The sequence below is a fragment of the Labeo rohita genome, chromosome 12 (assembly GCF_022985175.1).
Source record: "Labeo rohita strain BAU-BD-2019 chromosome 12, IGBB_LRoh.1.0, whole genome shotgun sequence".
Lineage (NCBI taxonomy): Eukaryota > Metazoa > Chordata > Actinopteri > Cypriniformes > Cyprinidae > Labeo > Labeo rohita.
The window spans coordinates 24,195,924-24,218,718 of NC_066880.1; the positions used below are offsets into that span (position 1 = coordinate 24,195,924).

At 34.1% G+C, this 22,795-nt stretch overlaps 1 protein-coding gene across 7 annotated transcripts in view; it reads left to right on the forward strand.

Moving 5' to 3' along the window:
- Nucleotides 1–22,795, forward strand: part of exoc6 (exocyst complex component 6) — a 67,483-nt gene that overhangs the window by 20,608 nt on the left and 24,080 nt on the right. For all 7 annotated transcript variants that reach the window (XM_051123847.1, XM_051123848.1, XM_051123849.1 and 4 more), the window contains exons 6-17: nucleotides 3,021–3,225; nucleotides 4,573–4,722; nucleotides 5,744–5,812; nucleotides 9,309–9,392; nucleotides 9,468–9,514; nucleotides 10,385–10,505; nucleotides 16,228–16,299; nucleotides 16,465–16,562; nucleotides 16,647–16,752; nucleotides 17,129–17,238; nucleotides 21,471–21,582; nucleotides 21,671–21,805. In XM_051123847.1, coding sequence (XP_050979804.1) covers nucleotides 3,021–3,225; nucleotides 4,573–4,722; nucleotides 5,744–5,812; nucleotides 9,309–9,392; nucleotides 9,468–9,514; nucleotides 10,385–10,505; nucleotides 16,228–16,299; nucleotides 16,465–16,562; nucleotides 16,647–16,752; nucleotides 17,129–17,238; nucleotides 21,471–21,582; nucleotides 21,671–21,805 — 1,309 coding nt within the window. The remainder of the gene's footprint in view (nucleotides 1–3,020; nucleotides 3,226–4,572; nucleotides 4,723–5,743; nucleotides 5,813–9,308; nucleotides 9,393–9,467; nucleotides 9,515–10,384; nucleotides 10,506–16,227; nucleotides 16,300–16,464; nucleotides 16,563–16,646; nucleotides 16,753–17,128; nucleotides 17,239–21,470; nucleotides 21,583–21,670; nucleotides 21,806–22,795) is intronic.

A 22,795-nucleotide genomic window follows, 5' to 3' on the forward strand; every position in this document is an offset into this window, starting at 1 on the left:
AGCTGAAATCAAAGATCTAACACTTTTTTTTTTTTTTTTTTTACACAAAAGGCCTATTTCTCTCAAATATTGTTTCAAATATAATCCATCCACCTCACAGGTGTGGCATATCAAGATGCTGATTAGACAGCATGATTATTGCACAGGTGTGTCTTAGGCTGACCACAATAAAAGGCCACTCTAAAATGTGCAGTTTTATCACACAGCACAATGCCACAGATGTCGCAAGTTTTGAGGGAGCGTGCAATTGGCATGCTGACTGCAGGAATGTCCACCAGAGCTGTTGCCCGTGAATTGAATGTTCATTTCTCTACCATAAGCCGTCTCCAAAGGCGTTTCAGAGAATTTGGCAGTACATCCAACCAGCCTCACAACCGCAGACCACGTGTAACCACACCAGCCCAGGACCTCCACATCCAGCATCTTCACCTCCAAGATCGTCTTAGACCAGCCACCCAGACAGCTGCTGCAACAATCGGTTTGCATAACCAAAGAATTTCTGCACAAACTGTCAGTAACCATCTCAGGGAAGCTCATCTGCATGCTCGTCGTCCTCATCGAGGTCTCGACCTCACTGCAGTTTGTCGTCGTAACCGACTTGAGTGGGCAAAAGCTCACTTTCGATGGCCTGTGGCACTTTGGAGAGGTGTTCTCTTCACAGATGAATCCCGGTTTTCACTGCAGATGGCAGACAGCGTGTATGGCATTGTGTGGGTGAGCGGTTTGCTAATGTCACCGTTGTCGATCGAGTGGCCCATGTTGGTGGTGGGGTTATGGTATGAGCAGGTGTATGTTATGGACAACGAACACAGGTGGATTTTATTGATGGCATTTTGAATGCACAGGGATACCGTGACGAGATCCTGAGGCCCATTGTTGTGTGTTGTGAGCATGTTTGGGATGCTCTGGATCGGCGTATACAACAGCGTGTTCCAGTTCCTGCCAATATCCAGCATCTTCGCACAGCCATTGAAGAGGAGTGGACCAACATTCCACAGGCCACAATCAACAACCTGATCAACTCTATGCGAAGGGGATATGTTGCACTGCGTGAGGCAAATGGTAGTCACACCGGATACTGACTGATTTTCGGACTCCCCCAGTACAGTAAAACTGCACATTTTAGAGTGGCCTTTTATTGTAGCCTTATATTGTTTATTGTTACCTGCGTGTGTGTGTATTTATATATACATAGTAAATATACACAGTGCACACACATATATTATGTACACAAAAACTTTTATTTTGGATTCGATTAATCACGATTAATCGTTGGCCAGCATTTCTAAAAATGCATTTTATAAAGTGTGGGGATGAATGAAGGCATGGATGTAAGGTCACATTGAACTTGAAAATAATGACCCATCTTTGTCCATTAATGTCTACCTAGTCAGTCATAACACGTCACGAATAAATAAACTATTCAAACGCAAAGACAATTGACCTTGTGTGTGCCCTTCTTCACAGCACTGCCCTGTACCAGCAGGCCCATGACAGGCCTCCTCCAAATTGAGGCAATTAGTGCAACGTGTTTTTCCATTAATCTGTGTGTCGCCACTGCGCGCTAATGACTAGGCTAGGACATGGTCTAATCAGGCAGGGATTCTTTCGCAGTTCACATGTAACACTCGCTGGGAAGGGCGCCACTTTGGCCTTCCACATGGACGCACGAGCACTTCAGAGCGGTGAGGTCAGGGAGCATTCAGTGGCACCGGCTAGTGTGGTACAAGTTAATAAGTGTAGAAGTACGTTGAATATGGACAGGCACAGATCATGCATTGTGCATGTTTGGTATTTTTGAGCCCATGTTGCATATATACTACCAGATATTTTTTTATTATTTGTAATATTTTTATGCTATTTGAAGATGTTTCTGATGCTCACTTCAAAGTACAGTAAAAAATACTTCTATGAATTTGGCCACCACACTAATTGTAGTTATTCAATGCTGATAAACTCCCACCTGTGACCACAAACTTTATAGAGATGCAGCAAAGTTGCAACATTGCTTATCAAAGCAATTAAACTCTATTAAACTCTAGTCTGTAGTTAACTATAAGAACTATATTACTTATAATATAGTAATATAGTGAATAACTCACTCTGACAGCTGTAGTAATATTTTGAGTCCAATAATCTAAATCAACAGCATTTGTGGCAACAGAAAATTTGTCTATTGTTTTCTTTAAAAATGTTACTCTGAGGCAAAAATAAGTAGGGCATGTTTTTGTAGAAATGTCAAGCTTATAATTTTAAAAACAATTTAATTATTTTTTTCAAACTTGTTAGAGCTGTAAAGTTCTTATCATTTTTACAGTAATTTTAGGGTTTTATGGCAACAACAGACTTGTGAAATTTAATATGATGTTACACTGAAAAGGTTAGTAAGCAATTTTCTTCACACTAAAATCAAGTTGATGCACATATGGTTTACATCTTGTGGCTGAACTATTGAAACAGTCATGATATGATCTGACATTGATTCTTAGCCAGAGATACAATTTTTACAGATATCTCAAAACATGCTACAGTGCAATTACAATTTGATTAGATTATGATATTACATGCTTATTTTACACAGTTACATTTTTATTAACTCACATATGCAACCAAAATATAACATGAACTTTGAATTGAACTCCCTGAAAGTTGCCAGTTCCAACTGGTGGTTATAATTTATCAAGTATGTGATGACACCTCTGTGAAATGCATAGAACAGTCGATGAACATGAGTTTCAAAACAGAGGTGCTTAAAAATGTATATATTGTTATTTGTGTGTGTTTTGTAAATGCATCATATCATTAGTTATTCTATCAATGCATTAATCCATATCGATGTATCATTGTAGCCTTTGTAAGTGCTTCACTGTAACCCAGATTTTTGCTTTTTTAAAGAATATTGAAACCATCTAAGCCTTTGTTGACCATCATATTGCTATTATCGTATTGATATTTCAGTGACTAAAGGGGGGTTTAGGGACTAGTAAACTGGTGCCTGACATGAATCTTTTCCTTTTCAGATACTACTCTGCATTGAAGACCATGGAGCAGCTAGAAAACATTTATATTCCTAGAGTGAGCCAGTACAGGTTCTGCCAAATCATGGCTGAGACGCTCCCTAAACTCAGAGAGGAGATTAAGGAAATCTCCATGTCTGACCTAAAAGACTTCTTGGAGAGTATCCGAAAGCATTCGGATAAAATTGGTGAAACTGCAATGAGACAGGTGGGATTTTTATTTTTATTTTATTTTATTTTTGCTTGCTGATCGCATGTTAATGCTGCCTACCTTTTGTAACAGCCTGAGCAAAACTGTGATGCCTAAAAATGGTCTATGTGGGCGACTGACTAAGTTTTAAAATGGAGATAATGTGTACTAAATTTGTTGCGCACATACAGTTAAAGTCAAAAGTTTACATACACCTTGCAGAATCTGCAAAGTGTTAGTTGTTTTACCAAAATAAGAGGGACCATACATGCATGTTATTTTTATTTAGTACTGGGCTGATTAAGATATTTCACATAAATGACATTTACATATCTTGAATTGATAAAAATGACCCTGTTGAAAAGTTTACATCCCCTTGATTCTAAAAACTGTTTTGTTACGTGAATGATCCACAGCTGTTTTTTTTTGTTTTTCCTTTGTTTAGTGATAGTTGTTCATGAGTCCCTTGTTTGGCCTAAACAGTTAAACTGCCCGCTGTTCTTCAGAAAGATCTTTCAGGTCCCACAAAGTCTTTGGTTTTTCAGCATTTTTGTGTATTTGAACCCTTTCCAACAATGACTGTATGATTTTGAGATCCATTTTTTCACACTGAAGACAACTGAGGGACTCATATGCAACTATTACAGAAAGTTTAAACACTCACTGATGCTTCAGAAGGAAACACGATGCAGTGTAAAGATGTGTACATTTTTCTTATTTTGCCTAAATATCATATTTTTTCATTTAGTACTGCATTTAGAAGCTACAGAAATGTACATGTTTTCCAGAAGACAAAATAAGTTACATTTACCCTGATCTTCAAATTCAAAAAGTTTTCACCCCTGGCTCTTAATGCGCATTGTGTCTATAATAATTTTTTATGATGTAAATTATTTTTTTTTTCCATTGAAAAAGAGTAGAGAAAGATAATTTTTTTTTGTATAAAGAAAGAAAATCGGAATCTGCAAAAATCAGTGTCGGCAAGTTACACAAAAATCGGAAATCGGAATCGGCCAAGAAAATTGCAGTCGGTGCAGAAACACATCTGTGGATCATTCGAGTAACAAGTGTATGTAAACTTTTGAACAGAGCCATTCTTATAAATTCAACTATTATTTTCTCTTGCGGACTATATGTAAACATCTTTTATGTGAAAGATCTTATTCAGGTCAGTACTAAATAAAAAATATCATGCATTTAGTATGATCCCTCTTATTTTGGTGAAATAACATTTTGCAGATTCTGCAAGGTGTATATAAACTTTTGACTTGAACTTTATCATATGGAAATCTTAAGTTGCAGTCACTGGCATTAGAGGCTGTTGATGTTATTGTTGGTCTTCTCTCCATCACCCTGTTCTCTCAGGCTCAGCAGCACCGTACGTTTAACAGTGCGGTGCAGAAGCAGGTGACTCTGAGCTGTGCCAAACCTCTGTATGGTCTGAATGGACGAACACCCCTCCATCACAACGGCCTGAGCACGGAGGGAGCAGATGAAGAGGAGATGGATGAGGAGGTATGACCTACAATCAAAATTTGCCTATACTGTAGCTCTATTTTATGTCTGGTATAAACATCCAGGTCTCCCAGATTTATTCCCAAAATTATAGTTGTCAAAGAAAACTGCAAACAGCTGCAAAAATGGAAACATTTCCCCCCTAAGCTTGTTAATGAATATTTAATTCATTATGGTTTTATAATTAAAACCAGCATAAAAAGGTGGTACACTAACATTGTAAAAGCAGTACAACAACTCCCATGATGCATAAATGCTTGAATTATACTTTTAAAAATGCTCATTTGCTTAAAATGTCTGGTCTTCCAGATTTTATCCCAGAATTATATTTGACAAAGAAAACAGCAAACAGCTGCAAAGACTGCAAACATTTCCCCGATGCTTGTTAATGAATATTTAATTAATTTTTAATTTATTTTGGTTAAAAAGGATCCTAAAATAAAGATTTTTACTGTTAAAACCAGCATAAAAAGATGGTACAATTGTGTAAAAGCAGTGCAGCAACTCCGATGTTGCATATGCTTAAAATATTAGGTTAGTAGTTATTTATTTTATAATATAGAATATATTATTATAATTGATTTAATTATTGATAATTGTTTATTACTTATATACTTATAATTATATTTATGCCATAATGTATAAAAAGTTAATTAAGCTTAAAGTATAATTTAAATATAACAGTATGTATTTGCTTAATACTTATATTTTTTAAATTTTATTAATTATTGTATATATTGTATTAATAATTAAAAAGTATTGCTAATTAGTTTTTAATTTGTTATTCTTATACCACGATATATACAATTCTAATTATTTTTTCTAGTATAACAAACCAATAATATATGCTTTAAACAGCCTGTGTTCCTGTGAAGGAACATTTAATATTTTTTTATCTTTATATGTTGTTTGATCTCTGTTCAGTTCAAAGATCATAAACATATTTGAAGCATCACAATCCTTTGCTAGTAAAACCACTCGGGTTAAGAAATGTTCTTTTCTTGTCTTTTTCCTTTTTAAGGTCTTGACGGCGCAGGATCTGGTGGATTTTTCTCCAGTCTACCGATGTCTTCACATCTATACTGTTTTGGTAATTCCCAGCATCTCTTTTACTACAGATGTGCCGTGCACACAGTGAACAACCGATATATCAACAGCCCGTCTCCATAACATGTTATGAAAGCCTGTTTGGGTTCTGCAGTAGAACCAAATATGTGTTTTATTGAAAAACATTCCTGTAGGATGTGTTTCTAATAGGCCCCCAGCCTCTGAGTTGACAGTACGTTTTCATTGAAACGTTTTTCTCCCAAGTGGCTCCTCAAACATTAATGGCTTATACAAGCAAAGGGATTTCCAGAGTTTTGACTGTCATGCCATCAATATTATTTTTGCTTTAAACCAAACGCAAACTATGAAGAGGTGAGATCGAGTTTGTTAGCGCTCGGTGCCATCGCTCATCTGGTCAGAACTAATCCCGAGTCCTTCAACACGCCAACAAAAGGGGTCAGACTGCAGCATCTAATGGGACTGACCGAGCAGTAACCCCCTTTTCGCCGTAAAAACAAAGCAGTGAAAAAGTTCTTTCGCTTCGGCATTCAGATTGTGCACAAACTGCGGTGCATTCACTGGCCGCAGGATGAGTCGAGGGCTTTTCCCTCAATGGTTCAGTTAATGAGAACACGAGCGCTTTTGACCGCTGTGCTACCCGAGCGCTCACAGGTGCTGGCAAGTGCTGAAAGCCACTCTTCAGCCACACACACAGAGAGAGAGGGGTGCTTTGCATGCACAGAAATTGTATGTTTTAACCAACCTAAGTTCCCTGGAAATAAACTTTGCCTAAACATAAATGCACCTATTATGTTTGTGGTATGAAATCGATGCGTTGCGATTCATGGAGCACTTCTGAGGTTTTATACATTGCAATAGGGGTGTGCGATATACATCATCTGCGACAATATCATAATTGATGTTTCAAAGATGTTGAGTTTGACATTATCGATTATTTAGCAAAAAATATTCAAAACACCTACCGAGTGCGGTGCACGCATTACGTGAAGTCTAGACTAGTGACTAGTGTCTAGACTTACAATTCAGTCTATTAAAATGCATTTAGAATGATCACAAATTCAAGACATGGGGACAGAAAATGTATAGATTTATTTCACTTCATTGATCAATATCACTCGAAAAGTGACGTTTTCTTCTCCAAAAATTACCATGATTACAAATGTGATTTTGATTTTTCTTTTAACAACAGTTTAATTGACAAGAATTAAGAGACTTGCGTTTTAGACACCGTTTTGTCTGTTTTTGCTCTTTTGCACAGCCAGGGCACTGTTTTGCATCTCTAAGCAACATGAGGTGTTTTGTTCCTGAATGATTCAACCATTTAAATGATTTGGTTCAATCGCAATGACTCACTTATTAACTGTGACTTGCTGCCACCTAGTGGCGGTTTTAATTCCACATTTAAAGTATCTTTGTGTTATTTAAATAAATTCAATTCAATGTTTTATGTTTAAAATATTAAACCATTATTTATGCATTGTAACTGCAGGTCAGATGCATTTATGATGCATCTAAATGCCACTTTAGATTCAGCTTATGTGTTTCCTCTGCATTGCAAAGACAAATTTTGGTGATACTGATTTCATTTGCTTGGTAACAGCCCAAATGTAAAAATTCGACTAAAAAGATAATGTACACTTTTAGAAAAAATGGCTTTTTAAAGGTTAAAATGCCCATAAAAGGTATAAACCAATTAAAACACTGCGAATACCCTTGTATTTAGCTTCAACCTTTTCAAACTTTATGACTGATTATTTTAAAGGAGAAGTCCACTTCCAGAACAATAATTTACAGATAGTGTACTCACCCCCTTTTCATCCAAGATGTTCATGTCTTTCTTTCTTCAGTCGTAAAGAAATTATGTTTTTTGAGAAAAACATTTCAGGATTTTTCTTCATATAATCGACTGATATGGTGCCCCGAATTTGAACTTTCAAAATACAGTTTAAATGCGGCTTCAAACGATCCCAAATGCAGTTGTAAACGATCCCAGCCAAGGAAGAAGGGTCTTATCTAGCGAAACGATTGGTTATTTTCATTTAAAAAATACAGTTTAAATGCATTTTAATCTCAAACGCTCGTCGTGTCTTACTCTCCCTGAGCTCTGTGCATTCTAGCTCAAGACAGTTAGTGTATGTTGGAAAAACTCAACTTTAAAAATCATTTAAAAATCATCCTACATCATTGCAAAAGTACCGACAGAGTCTTTGCAAATTGAACATGCAAAGAAGATCAAACACCCTTAACAAAAAAGGTAAAATATAGGCGATATAGGACGATTTTGAAGTTGAGGGAGAAAATACGGTCAGAGCTTTTCAACATCCCCTAACTGTCTTAAGCTAGAATGCATAGAGCTCAGACAAGACGAGCGTTTGACATTAAAAAGTATATAAATTGCATTATTTTTGTGAAATTAACCAATCGTTTCGCTAGATGAGACCCTTCTTTCTCAGCTGAGATTGTTTATAACCGCATTTGTGATCGTTTGAAGCCGAATTTAAACTGCATTTTGGAAGTTCAAACTCGGGGCACCATAGCAGTCCATTATATGAAGAAAAATCCTGAAATGTTTTTCTGAAAAAAAATATTTTCTTTACGACTGAAGAAAGAAAGACATAAACATCTTGGATGACAAGGGGGTGAGTACATTATCTGTAAATTGTTGTTCTGGAAGTGGACTTCTCCTTTAAGTTCAAGTGTGTGTAAGAAATTGGAAGCAGTGAGAGTACGGCAGTTTCATGCAGTACCATCTGCTGTTAAAAACTAAGCTCAGGAATTGATTCTGGAGAGAATCGCGATGCATTTGGAAAAACCTCAGAATTGATCCACAAATCGCAATGCATCAATTGTACATCACAACCATAATAGGTGCGTTTTTGTGATTTGGCTGAAATTTTGGTGAAAAAATCAATGCAGAATAATTTCTCAATTCGCAATGCATCGAATTATCATCAAAACCCTAGTACCTACACATACATTTCACTGCAGTTTTCAGTTGAAATGAACACTAGATGGAGCAAAACGCCAACTACTTATTATTCCTTTTTCCACAGAGGTTTTTGCACAATATTACATTTCGACCTCAAATTACTTGAACCATAGTGCATGATTTGTAATCTTTTGATATTTGCATTGCATAACCTGCTTCATATGAATGGCTTTCAGATATTGTAAACTTGCTTGATAGCGCACCTGATACAGCACTGCACTTGATGCACTTGTGAAACACAAGTCACGAGACGCCACAAAAGAGCTTAATAGAAAGCGCCGTTAAACAACTACACAAGTGAAATTGAAAATTAATTGCTCAGTCAGTGATGATACAGTTGACTGGTTTGCATTAGAAAACATTCTGTGTCTTGTGTGCCCTAACCTGATTAATTACAAATGCATTTTCCTCTCGGGTAAAATGCACAATTACATGCTGTGCAAGTTGAATGCTCTTGCATAAATTAAATTTAAATTTATGTTAATTTGTTTTTAATCACAATTTAATGCCATATTCTGTTTCTTTATAGGGAGACAGAGAGACATTTGAAAATTACTATAGGAAGCAAAGAAAAAAACAAGCAAGGCTAGTACTGCAGCCTCAGTCTAACATGGTAAGTATGTTTTGCTCTTTGAGCAATCCTGTCAATTTCATTTCATATTTTTTAACTATATGTGTTTTACTACAGCACGAGACAGTGGAGGGCTACAGGAAGTACTTTAATCAAATTGTTGGGTAAGTTCAATCTGAATTTATTTGTGAATTTATTTATGTAAGCTACCAGTTTAAAAGATTTTTAATGTTTTTTAAACAAGTCTCTTCTGCTCACCAAGCCTGCATTTATTTGATCCGAAGTACAGCATAAACAGTACAATTTTGAAATATTTTTACTATTTAAAATAACTGTTTTCAGTTTGAATATATTTTAAAATGTAATTTATTCCTGTTATTCCTGTTAAGCTGAATTTTTAGCATCATTACTTCAGTCACATTCTGAAATCATTCTAATATTCAGATTTGCTGCTCAAAAAACATTTACTATTTATTATTAATATGTTGAAAACAGCTGAGTAGAACTTTTCAAGATTTCTTTGATGAATAGAAAGATCAGAAGGAAAAAAAAACTGACTCCAGACTTTTAAATGGTATAGTATATAATGTTACAAAAGCTTTTTATTTCAGATAAATGCTGATATTTGGATCTTTCTATTCATCAAAGAATCCTGAAATGTACTTAACTGTTTTAAATATTGATAATAATAATAACAAATGTTTCTTGAGCAGCAGATCAGCATATTACAGTGATTTCTGAAGGATCATGTGACACTGAAGACTGGAGTAATGATGCTGAAAGTTTAGATTTGATTACAGGAATAAATTATATTTTAAAATATATTCAAATAGAAAGCAGGCATTTTAAATAGTAAAAATATTTCACAGATTATTACTGCTTTTGCTGTTTTTTTTTATTAAATAAATGCAGGCTTGGTGAGCAGAAGAGACTTCTTTAAAAAAACATTACAAATCTTACTGTTCAAAAACTTTTGACTGGTAGTGTAGTTTTGATGTACATCAAATAATGCCAACTCCCATCGTGCTTTGCAGGTTCTTTGTGGTGGAGGATCACATACTACACGCCACACAAGGCCTGGTGACCAGAGCCTTCACAGACGAGCTGTGGAACATGGCCCTGTCCAAAATCATTGCAGTTCTCCGCACACACTCTGTGAGTCCCGCACACACACGCAATCGTCCCGATCAGTGTGGGGGATGCACTAAGGAGTCTCATGCAAGGATTTGACATCCCCCTCTCTTTCTGTCTCCACTGTGCTCTGGCCCAAGTCTCTTTTTTGTGATTGAAAGTTAGCTAGCAGTGGGAGAGAGCAGGCTTGACCCCTTTGTTCGGGCCGCAGGACTCAGGCTGTGAGCTTCAGCCACAGGGTATTTGCATAATCCCTCACTGATTTACAACTGACTGGCCCTCCAAACACACTCTCAGCCCCAGCAGTTTAGAATATTCACAGTTAATCTGCTGTTATTGTTGCAATCTGTCCTCATTAGGCCCAACTGACCTCTCCATTAGATCAGATTGAATGGATCGCCACTGAAAGGGCTCACCAGGAAATGCTTCCAATTATCATTCCAAATGCCTTGTTTTGAAAATAAACTTCACTGAAAGACACGACTAAAGCCCTCTTAGCTCCTGCGCTGCCTGCGCTGAAAAAAAATTGGTGTAGGGTTTACTTCAATACTATTTTTGTTAAGAAATTCTAGTAAATTTCACAAATAATTGCAGAGAAACAGCATGGAGCACATTGAATTAAACATGAAATTCTGAAGTAGAACGACTAAAATAGTCTTTTCTTTTGAAATGTACTCCAATAATCTGTTATATTTACAATTTTGAAACAAACGGTTAAAATTTGAAAGTAAAAAAAATGATTTTTGTCTCCTTATTGTGTTTTTTTTACAGTCATTTAAATTCCAAGATTTGATACTTGACACTAGAAATCTCGATAAAATCATTTTAAATAGTAATACTATCTTATTAATCTTAATAGTAATAATTAAAAAAGGAAAAGTCATGGTGATTCACTGATCAAAATGAGTGGGAACCTTATGCGTGTAACTCAGTTACATACTTTCAGGCTGAAATTATACACTCACAAAAGCAATTTTCTTGATTTTTTTTTTTTTAATTAAACTAACCAAAAATATGACTAATGTGATGATATGAAAATATGACAAAATATGTTAGTTTAAAAAAAATCATGTTTGTATGTCAAGGAATATCTTGAATATAATTTGTAATTTTTAGTGCTGTCAAATGATTAATCGCGATTAATCGCATCCAAAGGTTTTTCTTTACATAATATATGTGTGTGTACTGTGTATATATGGTATTTATATATAAATAAACACACGTGGATGTATATATTTTAAAATAATATGTTATGTTTATATATTAAGTAATTTATATATAATATCAATTATATAAATAGAAATGTATACATGTATGTACATGTAAGTATTTTCAAAATATATAACTGTATGTGTGTGTTTTTATATATACATAATAAATATACACAGGACACGCACATATTATTTAAACAAAAGCTTGGAAGCGATTAATCTTTTGACAGCACTAGTAATTTAAATAATTAGTTTTTAATGTTAATTTAATTTAAATTATATTAGCCGTTGTTATCTTCCTTATTTATGTTAAACGAGTTCTAATTGTATTAGATTTTGCATAATTATATTATTTAAATAAAAAGTAAATAAACATAAATTATTTAAATATTAATTATGAGAATTATAAGTAATAATAGTAGACAAATAATTTAAACAAATTATATTTTTAAATAATATCATTATTAAAATATATTCAAATTACTTCATAACATAACATTATAGCTTATTTAAACTAATTAAATTTAAATAGTATCCAATGAAATACTCTACGGCCTTGTATTATGTTGTAAGGGGTTATATATCCACAAGTGTGTGTTTGTGTTCTCGTCCACATGCTTGTCAATGAAGTACATCATGTCCTGAAGTGTGGAGTGACGGCGTGTGTTGCAGCCTGACCAGTGCTTATTTAACCGTGTGATTTACGCACTCACTCCCCACGTCTGAGAGGCAGGCCACTGCGCCCTATCTAAATGTTTAACAAGAGAATCACACTAGTGCAAGGGGCTGTAAATCAAACCTACAGCTCCTGTACAACCACCCTCACTATCAAACCCCACCAACCTTGAAGAGACTCGTCTGGCTCATGGTTAAATGTTCTTTGGGGATGCTAAAGCTGCTGCCAGCCATATGTTAATGTTGATAGTGGTTTCTCTCATAGCGTTAGGATAAACTCACATCTGCAGTTCACTGTAAATCATTAACTAGTTAAACACTTATCAGTAATTGACTGGGAACTGCATTAGGCTGGCAAAAACTGGGACAGCAACATGTTTCTAGTGCCATTCCAGCTCAAATCACTATATGTGTGTTTGTGTGTGTGGGTGTGTGTGTGCACCTGGTATTTAGGTCCCCAAATGTCCCCACAAGGATAGTAATACCAGTAAATTTGGACCTTGTGGGGACATTTTTTAGGTCCCCATGAGGAAACAGGCTTATAAATCATACAGAATGAGTTTTTTTGAGGAAGTAAAAGTGTGCACAGTCTCCTGTGAGGGCTAGATTTAGGTGTAGGGTATGTGTAGTTGTAGGGTGATAGAAAATACGGTTGGTACAGTATAAAAACCATTATATGAATATCCCCATAAAACATAGAAACACAACGTGTGTGGGTGTTTGCGTTAATGCTGTCAAGTCAATTAATCGGAAGTATTTTTTTATATATATATATAAATTATTATTATTATTATTAGTAGTAGTAGTATATTCACATATAAAATATACACAATTACATTTATGTATATATACACACACATACATTATATAAATATTAATATCACAAAATGAGTTTGTATTTACATAATGTGTGCTGTGTATGTGCGTGTGTGTGTGTGTGTGTGTGTATATATATATATATATATATATATATATATATACGTATGTGTGTATATATATATATATATATATATATATATATACATATATAAATATTTTATATGTAAAAAATATGTATTTAAATTAAAAATATATTATTATGTTATAAATTATAGATTTTATATATTTGTATGTATATATATATATATATATATATATACATACACACGCACACATTTTTATATATATATATATATATATATATAAAATGTACACAAAATGTCAGTACATTTTTATTGTTTCTTTTTTTTTTTTTTTTTTTTTTTTTTTTTTTAAGAAATTAATACTTTTATTCACCAAGGATGTATTAAGTTAATAATTAAAAGTTTCTTAAAAGTTAATAATAAATAATTTACATTGTTATAAAATATTTATATTTTGAATAAACACTGTACTTTTTAAACTTGTTATTCATGAAAGAATCCTGAAAAAAAAAAAAAAAAAAAATCACAGGTTCCAAAAAATATTTGGCAGCACAACTGTTGATATTATCCAACATTGATCATTCTAATAATAAATCCGCATATTAGAATGATTTCTGAAGGATCATGTGACACTTAAGACTGGAGTAACAGCTGATAAAAATTCAGCTTTTCATCACAGGAATAAATTCTATTTTAAAGTATGTTAAAATAAAAAACATTATTTTATATTGTAAAAACATTTTGCAATATTACTGTTTTTTTTCTATATTTTTAATCAAATAAATGCAGCCTTGATGAGCATAAGAGACTTCTTTAAAGACTATTACAAGTCTTACTGACCCCAAACTTTTGAACGGTAGTGTATATACACAAATACATGCAAATATGATCAAAAATATTTATCATTTTAGTATTTTATATATTATACTTACATATAATATATGCACAATTACATTTATATATATAGTGTTTTACAGACACCAAATATATGTAATGACCCTCTTTTTATTTGTATTTGTACTATTATTATTATTTAAAATTATTACTTTTCTATTGTTATATATTCAAATGAAAATGTCTATATTTAAATCATTATGTAGTTACATTGAGATTTACTATTATTTATTTACTTTTTATTTAAATAATTAACATTTTGCTTATTTTAAACAAGTTCCAATTTAAGTATGCAACAAAGATAATAAAAATCGAATTAACATTAAAAAGCAAATTATCATTAAAATATTATTAATTATATAGCACAATAGCACAATAACGACATATTACGGTGCTTATAGTATTCTTTATAGTTTTAATTACCTAATAAAATGAATAAAGTAAATAGTATGTATTAAAAGATGGTAATAACAAAAGTTTATCAGTACGTCTTTAACTTGGGGGCTGTTCTTCTTTTAAGAGTCTCAAATAGTTTTGTTTTTTAATGATGTGATGGAGTGTGTTTTGAGTTTGAACACTTATCACATGACAGATCCTCAGGGATTGGAGCGGTGCCGTACGGTGCCGTGGGGTTTCATACGTCAGTGGGTGGGCAGGCCTGTGTGCTCAGACATTGACTAATCCTGTCAGTCATCACTCCCCTGCCTGGGTCAAGCACTGCTCTCTTCTATTTAACCTTACGGACGGGCCTTCTCCATCAGCGGCGGGGGAGGGCCGGACGGCCTTATTTAGATGCTAATGTAACCTACAGACTCATTAAGACACAAGTGTATTTGATCAATGAGTGACTGGCTGTGAGTTACCCATTTAGAGGGAAATTCTGAACCTAAACTAATCTGGTCCTCAGAAATGTGATTCAGTGAATCTTGGATCCTCAGTTTGAATCAATGGATAATACAAGGTTTTATAGTGCAGTTGTAGGGGTGAATCAAATGAAACGCTTATATTTCACACCAAAATTAAAAGAAGGATAATTAATAGATACTATTATGATACTTTTGCATGGTGATGTCATTGTCATGATTAAGTAAAATTTATGGGTGTGTATACACTACGTCAAACGTTTTTGAACAGTGAGATTTTGAATGTTTTTTTTTTTTTTTTAAAGAATTATCTTCTGCTCACCAAGCAGCAAAAGCACTAATATTTTGAAATATTTTTACTATGTAAAATAACTGCTTTCTATTTGAATATAGTTTAAAACGTAATTTATTCCTGTGATCAAAACTAAATTTTCAGTATCATTACTCCAGTCTTCAGTGTAACATGATCTTTTAGAAATCATTCTAATATGCTGATTAGCTGTTCAAGAAACATTTTTTATTATTATTATCAATATTCAAACATTTTCCTCAGGATTCTTTGATGAATAGAAAGATCCAAAGATCAGCATTTCTCCGAAATAAAAAGCTTTTGTAACATTATGCACTGTACCATTCAAAAGCTTGAGTCAGTTTAATTTTTAAAAGAAATTATAAAAATTAATACTTTCATTTATCAAGGATGCTTTAAATTAATTAAAGGTGATGATAAAGAAATGTATAATGTCACAAAAGATTTATATTTCAGACAAATGCTGTTCTTTTGAACTTTCCATTAAAGAAACCTGAAGAAATTCTACTCAGCTGTTTTCAACATCATCATAATAATAAATGTTTTTTGAGCAGCAAATCAGAATATTAAGAATTGTTTGTAATGCTAAAAAATGCTAAAAATTCAGATTTGAAATCAGAAAACGTTTCATTTAAATAGTAAAAAAAAAGTTTAATTACTTTATTGCTTAATTTTTTGTGTGTGTGCATCATGGTAAAATTGGCTTTCATTTTAAAATCTTGTAAAATCTTTTTGCTCTGTGTGTGACCTGCACATTTCTGCACATGACCTGAGATTTTGAGAGATCCACAGATGCCTAATATTCTAAACACATTGTGAATAGTGCTAATGTGAAAATGCACCATTTTGTTGTCATTCTTATCATTATTATTGATTTTTTTGACCCTCTAGTCTTACTGCAATGATCCTGACCTGGTCCTGGAACTGAAGAACCTGATAGTTATATTTGCAGACACTTTACAGGTATTCTTCAACCATGTTTTGTTTAAAGCATGTCTGTTGATTTCCAATCACGTTATATTACATTATATTAACCATTAATATGTCAAGATGTCTATATGCTCTACATTTTAAGAGATATGCTGTAATATCTGCTGCTTACTCACTGTAACTGCATTGGTTTTGTAGGGTTATGGCTTCCCTGTGAACAGACTTTTTGACCTTTTGTTTGAGGTTAGAGATCAGTACAATGAAACATTGCTCAAGAAATGGGCCCTGCTGTTCAGGTGAGCTGAATTACAACTGCATTGAATTGATATGGCTAGATTCTGCATTATACAGTGACATCTGTGTTTCCTCTGCCGAATCAGGGATATTTTTGAGCAGGACAACTACAGCCCCATTCCAGTGGAAAATGAAGAGGAGTATAAGGCCGTGGTCAGTCGCTTCCCCTTCCATGATGCAGAGATAGAAAAGGTTGGAATAATTATGATTTTTATGTTTATTACATTAATATATTTCATATATTTTGAAATGGAATTTATTCCTGTGATGATTTTTTAGCAGCCATTAATGCAGTAATTCAGAAATCAGTCTAACATGCTGATGGATGTTCTGACAGATTTTTTTTCCCAAGAAAGCCTTTTTGGCAAATTAATTGAGATGATTAGTGCCTTGTATGGTGTCAGAATAGTCTCAGGGAAAAACATATATGTACTAGTGTGATTCACAAGTGAACAACATGATTCACAAAAGCAAGTGTAAGTGTTTCTCGGAAAATGGGTTGTGAATGTCTTTTCCTATTGACTGGACATGAATCACCTTTTATTGTCTGTCTTGCTTTATTAAACAGCAACAATTTCCAAAGAAGCTGCCCATGTCCCAGTCAGTGCCTCAAATCTACTCTCAAGTGAAGGAATTCATTTACGCCAGCTTGAAGTTCTCAGAGTCACTCCATCGCAGGTGAGCCGAACCCAAAACACCCATGAATCCACATCAACAGACAATCAGCTTTGGATGCAGAATCACCCTTGTTAGCAAAACAACCAAACGGAAGACATCTAGAAACAGAATTTGTCACTTTGTCAGTATGGCTTGTGAAGCTGTTATCGTGACATGACCTTCTCCATGGGAAGCCCTCATTTACGGGTCTGAACTGTCTTTAAAACCAGCACCCTCCCCTCCACCTCCAGCCATCTCTTCTGCCAATATTTGTTCTCTTTAAGCTCTGTGGCATTCGGCTGGTCGTTGTGAGGGGTCTGTGTTGTGCTTGTCACTGGCACCCCAAATTCTTTCCCAGAGGGTTAGAAGTGCACATAGCTGGAGGATTTTACCTCCCACCGTCCCTCCGAGGCGAGTAGCCGCTGTTGCTCAGCTTAGAGATTAGTGGTTGACCAGTGTATCGCCACCAATGCTGATATGCTGACCAATACTTGGCATTGTTTAAAAGTTTTTGCCCAACAAGTGTCGAAAGTATGACTTTTGGCAATGCTGAATGTATATCTCAGAAATATTCAGTGCCACATACCTTGCAAACTTATAGATTCCAACTTTTAGATTCTCTTAAAGGAGAACTCCACTTCCAGAACAACAGTTCACAAATAATTTACTCACCCCCTTGTCATCCAAAATGTTTATGTCTTTCTGTCTTCAGTTGTGAAGAAATTATGGTTTTTGAGGAAAGTATTTCAGAATTTTGAAAAATGTAGTTTAAATGCAGCTTCAAAGGGCTCTAAACGATAAGAAGGGTCTTATCTAGTGAAACGATCGGTCATTTTTTTCGGAAAATAAATTTTTATATACTTTTTAAGCACAAAAGCTTGAGGTTCTGGGATGCGCGTTCACGACGCTATGTACTATTGAATCACATCGAAAGATCACGCGGAACGTAGGCAGAACTACACACCCAGTGTTTAAGACTAAGAAAGTTTCTGTTGTAAACGCTGTTTACAAACAAAAAGGTACTACGATGTCCTCCTCTTAAGTTGTAGGAGAAAATAAGATTTTTCGCCATACTCAGTACACAGACGATGAACTTACACATGATTCGTAGTAGTGATGGGAAGTTCGGATCATTTTACCGATTCAGACCTTTGAGTCTCGTTCAGCAAAATGAACGAGTCTTTTCGTTCATTTTAGCAAAATATAATTAAAATGTTATGTGATACTTCCCTAACACATCTACTGCTTACACAAATGTTGATCACATTACAAACAAGACAAAACTATAATGCTATAAGAAACAGAAAAAAATTATTCATTGTTTACCTGGATCTTTAGTCTGTGATTAGCTCACCTCACCTCTTATCTGACAAGTTTTCGGGTTTGAGTCGTTCGTTCATCACGTGACAGCCCCTTAAGATGAATGAACAACTCGAAAAACTCGAAGACTCGAAACAGGTGAAATAATTCCAGTACAGAACCTAATAGGATGTTGCGCATGCGCGACTGAACGAATCACTCCCCGAGATGACTCGTTCTTCCAGAGTCACATTAAAGATTCGTTCAAAATGAAAGAATCGTTCAAGAACGACCCATTACTAATTCGTAGCATCGTGGATGCGCATCCCAAAGCCTGTGCTACATGAGTTTTTGTGCTTAAAAAGTATACAAATTTTTATTTTTTGAAAAAAAACAAAAAAGACCGATCATTTCGCTATCCTCGGCTGGGATCATTTAGAGCCCTTTGAAGCTGCATTTAAACTGCATTTTGGAAGTTCAAATTCAGGGCACCAATGAAGTCCATTATATGGAGAAAAATCCTGCAATGCTTTCCTCAAAAACCATAATTTCTTCACGACTGAAGACAGATAAATCTTAAAATTTATAAAAATTTTCATATTTATGCACGTTTTCAAATTATTTCCAATTTAGTAAATATTATGTAAAATAAATTTCAATACATGTTATTTTCTATCTTTAAATTGAAGTCATATCTTTCAGATACATCTTTTAATTTTTTTCATATTGATGCACATTTTCAAATCATTTCTAATTTAGTAAATATTATTTAAAACAAATATGAATGTCACTGCAGTGATGCAAAAATGATTTTTAATTTAGCAAATATTATGTAAAATAAATATACATTTGCAAAATGTTATTTACTTTCTTTAAATGAAGTAATGTAATTATTATATTCATATTGATTCATTTTCAAATGATTTCTAGTAGAAATCATTTCAGAACAATTTAATCTAATAAGTCTTCAGTGTCTGATGATGTCTCATGATTCTTCAGAATCATTCTAATGTGTTGATTTATTATGATTGCTGGAAACAGTTGTGCTGATGAATATTTTTTGGAACCTGTGGTATTTTTTTAGGATTCTTTGATAAGTAAAAGATTAAAAAGAACAGCATTTATTTAAAATAGAAATCTTTCGTAACAATATACACTACCATTCAAGTGTTTGTGGTCAGTAAATTTAATTTTTTTTATTTTTATAGTAATACTTTTGTTCTGCAAGGATGTTACAATTATAAAAAGTTATAGCAAAGACTTATATTGTTAGAAAAGATTTATATTTTAAATAAATACTTGATTAGAGTAAGAATCTTTTTTAAAGAGCAAGTCTTACTGATTCCAAACTTCTGACTGGCACCGTATATTGGCTTTATGTTGGCCATCAAAAAACATATCAGTCAGCTGTCTTCTCATTGCAATGGCTGAGCCAGGCATTTTCACAGACATCTAGCCAAACCGTTTTTGCTTTGAGCCCAAGAAGAGTGTGAGGAGACCCACATGAGGCTGTCATAGCACTTATGGATTGATCTAACACACTCTTTTCCCCTCCTGTCCCTCGGCTAATCAATGCAAACGACTGGAGATTTCACACTCCTCTCTAATGGTTTCTTTGTTATTTAAGCAAGCGATAATGAGCGACCTCTGCACCTCTTCATGGAGCGTTTCCCACCTGATCACTCCCTCCTAATCAACACCTCACACTGAGACACACAGTCCCCAACCGCAAAATCAACACCAACCAGCAGTGTCCTGTAAACACTCACACCTTACAAGCGTGCTGGGCAGCAGTAGGGCTAGTCACGGACCCGGTCATTACTAATGGGTGCAGACAGCAAGCAGGTTATGCTTGGTTAAAGAAAGTACAACAAAAAAAAAAAAAGAAAAGAAGGAAATTCTGTCATAATTTACACACCTTTATTCACAAAATGTTTTTGTCCATACAATGAATGTCAGTGGTGTCCAATGTTGTTTTAACATTTTTTAAAATGAATTATTTTGCATTCTGCAGAAGAAAGATCATTTTGGGGGCATAATGTACCAAAAATAGAGATGCAAATACATTTTTAATGTTTCTTATTGGCTCAGTTGTTTTCAAAACAATGTAGCTTTTTGCTAATAAGCTAAGCTAAGTTTTTGCACTTTTTTTATGTTGATGTAAAATGTACCCCTACTCTTTACGAATAAAGTCGATATGTTTTAAGAATAAAGTTGAAATTACAAAAAAAAAGTTTAAATGTTTCGAGAATGAAGTCGAAATGTTTCGAGAATAAAGTCAATGTTTCGAAAATAAAGTCAAAATGTTTCGAGAATGAAATCGAAATTGTGAGAATAAAGTTGAAATATTTAGGAATCAAGTCAAAATTACGAGAATAGTCAAAATGTTTTGAGAATAAAATCAAAATGTTTCGAGAATGAAGTCAAATTGTGAGAAAAAGTCAAAATGCTTTGAGAATATAGTCAAAAGCACAAAGTTGAAATGTTTCAAGAATGAAGTCAGAATGTAAGAATAAAGTCAAAATTGTGAGAATAAAGTCGAAATATTTAGGAAAAAAGTCAAAATTATGGGAATAGTCAAAATGTTTCGAGAATGAAGTTGAAATTGTGAGAATAAAGTCGAAATATTTAGGAATAAAGTCAAAATTATGAGAATAGTTAAAATGTTTTGAGAATAAAGTCGAAATGTTTCGAGAGTGAAGCTGAAATTACGAGAATAAAGTCAAAATATTTAGGAATAAAGTCAAAATGACAAGAATAGTCAAATGTTTCGAGAATGAAGTTGAAATGGTGAGAATAAAGTCAGAATATTATGACTTTAATCTCGTAATCTTTTTTTTTTTTTTTTTTTACGTGGCACTAAAACGCCGCCATTAAATATAGTATGACACTTAATTAGAAAATGAGTCTTCATGCAAAGATTGAACAGATTTCTTGGTTAACTTTCATTTCAGCTCAACCGAGATTGACGACATGCTCCGTAAATCCACCAACCTACTGCTGACAAGGACGTTGAGCAGCTGCTTGCAAAATCTCATCAAAAAGCCACACATAGGATTAACTGAGGTAACGTTAACGTGACCGATCGCCTCATTCTGTCTGCGTAGCTCAGTTTGAAAATAACATACAACTTCCTTCCTGTTATGTTTTTCAGCTAGTTCAAATTATCATCAACACCACCCATTTAGAGCACGCGTGTAAATACCTGGAGGATTTTATCACAAACATCACCAATGTTTCTCCGGAAACGGTTCACACCACAAGACTGTACGGGCTTTCCACCTTCAAGGTAAAAGTCATTCACAGACATGTTCTTTAATTACACATTTCACTTAGTTGTATAACCGCCACAGGCACACTATGATCAGAGATCAGCCGTCTGGAGTGGTTCACTCAGAGTAAAGCTGTCATCTACAGCACAGGACAGGAGCCGCCTCAGGCTTCACCAAATCCTTACAGAGCTTGTTTTGATGCCACTGTGTTAAAAGTAATCTAAACGGAGGTGTTATTGGATGACCTCTTTTTGAGTCATTAAACATGCAGCAGCGTGTAAGCATTGCTCAAGTTTGATTACAATGCATTGCATAAGAATTCACCCCTCCACTTTTTGTTGTTTTACAGTGTGAAATTGCATTTGAGAAGTTGTTGTTGTTTTTTTTTTAACCATTTAAGATCCACCACAGGTTTGCCATTTGATATGCATGCAAAATATTTTTAATTGTTGCATGAAAAGTTAGCACTGGGGTTATTGGGTGACCTTTTTTCACTCATTAAACACGCAGAAGCATGTTGATTGCATTGCGTAAGTATTAACACCCACCCTTTTTTTTCGTATTTTGTTGTTTTGCAACTTGGAATTGCATTTGACAGATAATTATTACCTTTCGATGTCTGTGCAAATTTGTTTGATTGTTGCATGGTGATTTAGTGGTTGCAAAATTTATTGCTTGAACTGGCAATTGATTACCAGCGCAACTAGAGATTTTCCATATTTTGCTGTTTTTGAATCATTATTTGCATTTGTTAGGAAATTTTTACAATTTGATATGCATGAAATGCTTTCCATTTGATATGCATTTGAATATTTTTGATTGTAGTGTTAAAAGTAAAACAAATAACAGGCATTCGTTGCACAGTTTGTTTCTGTACTGTTTAAATGCTTCCCAGGATTTAATTGAAAATTGGTCATACTAGTGTTTATACACTTCCGGAGGAATTTTCCGAATGTTGTTTTCCAATTTTGTTTTCCAGTTTTTAAATTTATTTTATTTTTTTGTGT